An 8,122-nucleotide genomic window follows, 5' to 3' on the forward strand; every position below is an offset into this window, starting at 1 on the left:
TCAATCTTCATGGAAAATTAAATGTTTAATTTTCCATTTATTTTTATACTCCTAAAGTAATATGATCCAATGGGAGCAATAGTGTAATGGGGTTGGAAGCAGACTGCCAGCTGTAGCACATAAAAAATGCTATCATGAGGAAACTGAGGCTGATGCCTGAAAAAAATTCCAATCAAGCCATTTTCATTTTGCGCAAGAAAAGGCATATTATTAAGAAATAATACTGGTATCAATACAAAAAAACTGTTCTTAGAAAACAGAACTGATCATGAAAAACAAAGCATTTCCCACATAGGCTTAACGCTTTTTAATTACATAGAGTATACAGTGTACAATTTGAAACAATCACCCTGTTTAAAACTAATTCAAGTATGTTATTAATGTGCTGCAAATGTCACATTCACTGCATTAACCACTTGTTTTTAAGTAAGCTGATCTATGACTATCACTCCGAGGTTGTTGTTAAAGAGAACTTTGCCGTTGGACTCCACACTACAGTCTGGGTGCCGGAGTAACTCCAAGACACCAGCTTTCAGCTCAGGTGAGGCGGTCTTACTGAAGTCCAGCACTTCAGTGAGAAAATCAAGCAACAGCTCTCCCTTCTCATCCCCCTCAGTGAAACACTCGGTGATATCCATTTCAGATGGCAGCTCGTAGCTCTGGTAGCTCACCCCTTTGGAGTCCAGGAAGCTTTTGATGTCTCCAGTGGTCACACACTGACTTATTTCTGTGTTACAGAGCTGGTTCCTGTAGGTCCGCCACAGCCTTCCCCAACCACTCTCACCTGCAATATATGACATGAAAACAAGACTAAGAGTCTACAGGCATGCTAGCAGCTCTGTGAGGCTATACTTTGGCAGAGGGGAGCTTTGAGCTAAATGCTAACATCAGTGTGCTTACATACTCACAATGACAGTGCTAACACACAGGTAATGTTTGGATGAAAAAGGGTTCTCCGTGTACCTTCCAGCAGTATGCAGCTACATCAGGTGCCATCATAATTTGTTTCCTACACTTCAGTGGCACACCTGTCGTCTACATGCTGAAATGTCCCCGTTGTTTGGTTTATGTTGGGCAAACTAAAAACGGCTTTAACGATTTCATATCTGAATACCAAACTACAAAAGAACACACACAAACCATGGACAATTCTATTGCTCCACATTATGCTAAGGCTATCAGTGGCTCTGCTGCAGCTTCATTAAAGTTCTGGGGAATAGAGAAAATCTCACCCTCTAGGTGGTGACCTGGTCAACTCACTGCTCTGCAGAGGCATATTAGATTCATACGTGAGCCTTTTGATCTGAATGGTTTTACATGTATCCTTGAATTAATTACACTTAATAAATGCCGAACATGTACTTTTTTCCCCCTCGGCAGGTATAATGTTTACCATGTTCATTATTTTAGTTCAGCGTGTTAGCATGCAAAAGTACAGCTGAGACTAATGGGAATGTAATTATTATTGCAGGTAGGTCTTAAGTCTTGGACATGTGGACCTCATGAGGGCACTAGAGGAGAAGTGAAAACCAAATTAATACATAACATACATTTGACGACCACTCCAAGTCATCATTAACATACATCCTCTGACGTACAATCCATTCCATAATCTGGATGTTGAGACATTATCCTAGTTAAGTAAAAACGTTGCCCTGTTAGAGGTGCCAGAGAAAAAGACAGACGTTTGCAAAAGTCAGTAGGATTCATCCCATATAAACCATGAATGTCTGTATCAAAATGTCATGGCAATTCCTCTAATAACTATTGATAAATATGTCAGTCTGAACCAAAGTGTTGGACCAACTGACTGACAGACTGTTATAATATGGAAATATGATGACTGATTAATGTGTTGTTTGTAGTTGCACTATTTTTCAGTAATAAATATAAAACTTTTTAATGAACTTAACGGACAAAAATATGTTGAGTAAATAGCAGTGTAACTGCTACCCCCCCAACTCCATTAAACATCTGTAGAGTATATACCAGAATGCCAGAGGGGGTTTTCTCTAGTTTTTTTCCCACTACCTCTGATAACCACAGTAATAGTATTTTTAGATAGATACATTGTTAAACTGGTTTTCATCCCTAGATGTACTGAAGCAGGGTATACTTGACTGTATAGAGCATAACAAACCCCAGCAATCAGAGAAAAGAAGAAAAAAAATGTCTCGATAATTTAAGATTAGTTCCATCCACTTACCAGACACTAGAAGGATAAGAAGCTTCCCATTCTTGTCGAGGAGACTTTGGAAGAAGCTGATGGTAGCTCCAGGATCCTTCACATAGTACAGCATCTGTCGATTTCACCACAGATAATGAGCTGGTAACCGGATTCGTGGAGCACCTAATTATAATGCCATGCTAGACAGAGGTTCTAATGGGATTAATTGCCGTGGAGCGCCAACGAATGAATATGACCTAGATGTGTCAAAAATACGGTCTGTGGGCCAGAAGAACTACGTCGGCATCAACCAACCTGTATCATGTGAATGAAGTCAGCCTTCTTAGTCATCTTTTTCACTCTCCAGTGCTCCTCAAACTCAGTGGCAGTCATCTTGTTCCAGGTGAATTTGATGTAATCTAAACCTGGTTTCTGTGACACCAAAACTGCATCAACAGACACAAAACAGAGATATGGAATGTAATGGTTACATTACAATGTAAAATAAATCACAATATATAAATATATAACGGGAAGCATAACATAACTAATTTAAATCAGAAAATACTCATTATTACTGTACTTACACTGTATTATACATTAATGTTAACACTGAAATGAACATGATGTTGTAGTGTCTACACTAACTGTCAACACATTTTTGGAAATAATTCAGAAACTCAAACTGCAAAAACAGTGTGGAGGTGTGAGTGCATACTGTAATAAGCACACAATGCATAAGAGATGGGCATTAAAGATAAAAATGAGGAACCTCAGGATCACCACTTTACCTACAACTTTCATTATGATAGTTCTTCAAATGTTTATGTGTGAATAATTAGTGGCAGCAGTACTACAAAGTATGTGAAACTACTGGTCAGAGAGCAGCAGACCATGAGCTGGTGGGGATTCAGTGTGTTCAAGGTGCATACTTGCTGACATGAGGGCTTGAATCTAGGGCTGGTGGTTAAAGGACCATCTCCCTACTACTGTACTACATGATTAACTGTATTACTAATGTGTTAGTGTAAAAGACTAGGGCTGCTTTAAATTGTATTATCTGAATTAAAAATAAAATAAAACAGTAAGTATATTCCTTTTTTTGCTGTTAAATTAAATATTGAAGCCTATTTTGGGGCATGTGAATATACAGATACAGTTCAAATTTGTGGTATGTGAGATCCGTGTGTGCCTATCAAGACTGTACCTTTGTAGTTATGAAGCTGAGTGCTGCTAGGCTCCACCACCTCGTTATCCACCGTCACCCTTGGGTGCTTCAGACGGAGCTTGGCGAGCATCTCGAGGTCAATCTCACCTACAGGCACAAATAACAGTTTCATTTAAAAAAAACACCTATTTTTTGTAATAACATTTGACTTATACTCTTCCAACAGTACCTAAACAGTTTAATAGTAACCTGCATATCATTACAATTCAAACGGTGCTGCAGATTTAAGCGGGAAATGGCTAACAGCCCTTGTCAGTTTAGCAGGAAATTTTTTATGTTGCAATAATCTCTGAAAAAAACTTTGAGTCAAAGCTCAAAACCACAGAGTTATGATATTCCTTTCAATATCATATGGCCACAGGCAGGTGATATTGTTCTAGTTCTTATTGAAGCTGACAAGTTGCCATGTACAGAAGTAAATCCAAGCAAAGAAGCTGATCTGGACAGGCGCTGAATCTTTCTGATTAGATTGAATAATACCTTGCGGGGGAGTTTGTCGTCATTCTAATGGATTTCACAGTCCATTAGAGAATCTGTACCATCGCTCCATTATGACACTCACATGACAGCTCAGGTAAATTAAAAGAATTGGCTTTGACATAAGCGAAGGGTAATAGCACTCATGGGCACATATAGTGGGTTTGCTCAGGAACAAATGAACCGTAATGTACCATGAGCACTGGAAACGATGTGCAGTAAAACCCCAGGCTAGTGAGGGCACTGTCTGCGACTAAGGTTAAAGATTAATCGGACAACTGGACAGCTGCATACAAACTCTTGGCAGTGATAATAAGGCTAAATGTTTTCTACTGCTGTAGCCATAAATGACAGCAGAGCAATAGAAACCGTTACAGCAGGCTGATTCAACAACGCCTCCTCACCTTCGCTGTCTGTCGCAGAGGTCGCTCAGCTATTTACTGTGTCACATAGAAGAACATAACATAAATTCAGCAGTGGAAGTGTCCTACACTGTGTGTTCTTCTTACCAGCTCCACTTCCAACTCCAATGACATTTAGATGGGACTTTCCATCTCCAATGCTGAGGGGAGAGCAAAACAAGCACTTTAAGTCTTTAGAACAGTCAAGTTTGGAAATTCACATCCTCCAACCTGCCGGATGTGGGTCACATTTTTGGGCTTTTACCTGTCAAAATGTGACACATGTGAGATGTTCTGACATAGCGTCTTGAGCAATACCGAGGCTTTGATTCTTGCTATGGCATGTTCCTGTCACTCACCATCTGAATTTTAATAACACTATTACACTTTTTTTAATTTACTTGCGAGTCATATCTCTTCAGATTCTTCCCTGGTGTGCTTCTTAGACAGTCACAGGGTCTACATTTCCACAAACACTCACTCATTGTCATTCACATATGCACACCTTGTTTCAGATGGTTAATCTATATACATTTGTGTAATCAATTATTTGGTTTTGTGGGCATAATAGTTACAAACAGAATGATCAAACCATTGTTATGTTTGGGGTGTTTCGAGTTTAGACTGTTTTCAGCAGTAATGATTAAGACACAGTGCATGTTGGTTGATTTGCATGGGTTAAGTTGCGTAATTGCTTGTGTGCTAAAAACTCTTCACACTGTATTTTATTGCTTTTCTTTTATCACATTTCTGACAGTGTTATAGGTTGAGGTGTACATACTCCTTTTTCTGATAGAATCGGTAGAAATAAATTGAATGTTTTGCTTCCCTGCTAATGAGCACACTTACTTGTCAGCCAAGAAACATTGTATAACAATGCAAGTTTCCCAGAGTTCTGTTTTTTAAATAATGAGAGGTGGAGGATGATCCTCCTTAGTGTTAATCAATCTCTCTCCATCTGTCCTGTTTAATACATTCCAGATGTTAATTGGTGATTAACTTATTTTTTTTTAATCTGCCTCCCTCGTTAACGTCATGTATACTGTACTGACATCTGTTCTTTGTTTCCCCACTCGACTGCTTAAAGATTATGACCATATTTTGGCTTATGGCCAATACAAATGTTTGACAGTTCTGGTAATCTAGTAATGATATACTGGCATTTTTTCACACAAAATAAACAAAAATAATATAATCAAGCAATGCAAGGGTGACACTGTTTCTTATGCTCTCAAACATATCTTTGGTATTTTTGTACTGCAATGTCTACTTGTCTTGTCTACTTATCAGCTGCCATATATGCCAATATAGCAACATATATAATCACTTAACTAATAGCAGCCATTATATCTGCCTAGCTCTGATGCCCTCTTCATTCATTTCACTTTAGCCCTTTAAATTGTGTTGGTCGTACTGCTCAACCAATTTACTATAACACTACTGTACAGTAAAAGCTATTAACTATTCTAATATATCATATTCAAATGTACACTGATTTATTATATTGTCAATTGTGTGGTCATGTGGCCTCATTTATAAAAAGTTGTGTGTGTGTGTGTGTGTGTGTGAGGATTACCTTGCCAGTATATCTGGCAGCATATTGTGGATAAAGTCCCGCATACACTGATGCTCAGAGGAGCGCTCCAGAAAAATCTGGAAGGATTTCTGGTACCTGCTATCATCATCAACCAGACACTTCAGTGAAGATGCCATGGCAAATAATCTGGCATAAAAAAAAAACAGAACATATTTCTATCAACAGATAAGAGGGTCAGCAGAAGGACAATCTCTAAAATGTGCGTTTTTCTTTTCAGTTTTTTTTTTCTTTTCCTTTAGCTGTAACAGTTGCTGTTGCAGGTGAACACTTCTATCCATCAACTGCCAGTCAAACAGCGTGGGTGGTACTGTGACATCTGCATAGGGAGTTAGAGATGCGGTCTTATTTGTCATCTTAACATTCAGTGCAGAATAACTACGCTATATTCGATTCAAGTTCTAATAGCTTGTCATTTTAGAGTGTTTCATTTTCCGATTGTATCTACATTATAGGCATACTCACTTACTTAAAAATATGTATTATTTATATGAATATTTAGCCTACTTTCTCAAAACAATTGAGCCATTGCAGATTGTTTTTTTTTACCATTTTTCAGGCATCACACTATCTTCCCTCAGTGTTTGAACCTGTTGCAAATTGAAGGGCGGGCTCCCAATATGAAACGGACTTCACTTTGGCGGCTCGCTATTCATGGCCATATAGATCGCTAAACCTGAGCATGTGTCCAGCCGCTGCACGGCATATCTTTACTATCATGAGACAGCTTCCGCGTGTGTTTTGGAGAAATGTTTCCAACAGCACAAAAAAAACCCGGCCCATACAGAGAGCTACAGACAGAGCCTATATCGCGTCCCTTAATATTGTAGCCATATGTGCACAGATTGGAATAGCCTACGTGCAAGCAAGTTGCACGCTCAGTTAAGGTCTGGTTTGAATCATATCCATTGTGCATGTGGTGTTTGTAGCTGTACAGATCCAGACGAAACGCGACATTTTTCACTTACATGTCTTGCTGGAGTGAGTCCGGAGAGATCTGCAGGCTGGAATTAAACCCTCCCACCAGAGGTACAGCTTCCCTTTTAGGGGGGCTAAAGGTTGCAAAGAAAATACGCCAAAGAAAAATCAACCCAATGATTACAACATAGCTAAGTGGAAGAAAATGCTTAAAGAGCTATGAGCAGCCTAATTCTTAAACACACACACACTATCCTGCATATTCACAAATGAAACATTTGATTTAAAACTCTGCTGCCTTTGCATATTGCTACAGTAGCCTAAACAAACATAGCATTAGCATAGCATTAAAACTCAGGGTGATTAAGTCACTATTCTAATGTAGGCTATGTGTGTGTGTAAATAACTTGACAATCAATTTGGGGCATACACTTTTGGGAGAGCCAGTTTATATTTGGATTATAGCTGTGCCTTAACATCGTAGGGAATACCATACGTGTTAAACAGGGGCAGCTGCAACAGAAGTGAATACTATTTAGTGTAAAATAATATTGATAAAAATATATATCTGCAGTTTTGCATAAATACTGTTGCCATTGGTTTCCATTCATTTGACTATGGTAGCCTACTGTATGGAAAAGAGCTCGACTTAAGCAGTCCTTCATGTCAGTTTTACATTGTCAAAGATCAAAGTTGCATATCAAACACATTGCAACCCAGCACTTCTGCAACACTTCACAAAGAAAATGTAACTTTGACAAGAATAAAAGCAGACTACATCCATTGTGATTTATTTCAAACCTCAGCAAGCTGCATGCATCACTGCATGGAAAATGCCTGGAAAGACATTTTTAAAGTTGAAGAAAATTTAGCATGCTTTGATAAGGTCAGCAGAAATGTGAACTATGATATTGTAATATGCTCTAAAAGACATCTATAAAGACAGATAGACTATGCCATTATACTTTTACAACAGAGGATGGTCCGCTTGGGATCAAAAGAAGACTAAATGCCTTCATTTAAAGGGGAGATAATCAAGGAAATGTATCCTGGCTTGTCGATGTCTCCCAGATTTCCCAGTTGTTATAATGTCAGACAAGAATTAGGCCAATAACCCAAATTAGATTGTAATTAGGCCACAGACCCCATCATGATAAGATTTTAATCCAGGGAATGAAACCTGGAAGGAGATTTTAGTCAGATATGACTTAGTAGCCAGGGGTTCATCATGTAGTTGTTAAGATACTGTAAAAGACAATAACAATTTTCCTTTTTAGACATGTGCCCCTGTGGTGAATATTTCTCAATGTCAGTCAGTGAATTCTCGGGACATTCAC

General features: G+C 38.6%; 1 protein-coding gene across 1 annotated transcript; it reads right to left on the reverse strand.

Annotated features, from left to right (window-relative positions):
- Positions 1-422: 422 nt before the first annotated feature.
- On the reverse strand, positions 423-6,933 carry LOC120570648 (histamine N-methyltransferase-like). Its single transcript, XM_039819127.1, has 7 exons — positions 6,836-6,933; positions 5,850-5,996; positions 4,382-4,434; positions 3,375-3,482; positions 2,483-2,613; positions 2,207-2,300; positions 423-784 (listed from the first exon to the last, which is right to left on the reverse strand). Exons 2-7 carry the CDS (start codon positions 5,984-5,986, stop codon positions 423-425), a joined length of 885 nt encoding a protein of 294 aa, XP_039675061.1. The 5' UTR covers positions 5,987-5,996; positions 6,836-6,933.
- Between the last annotated feature and the right edge of the window lie 1,189 nt (positions 6,934-8,122).

Source organism: Perca fluviatilis, chromosome 12, assembly GCF_010015445.1.
Source record: "Perca fluviatilis chromosome 12, GENO_Pfluv_1.0, whole genome shotgun sequence".
Lineage (NCBI taxonomy): Eukaryota > Metazoa > Chordata > Actinopteri > Perciformes > Percidae > Perca > Perca fluviatilis.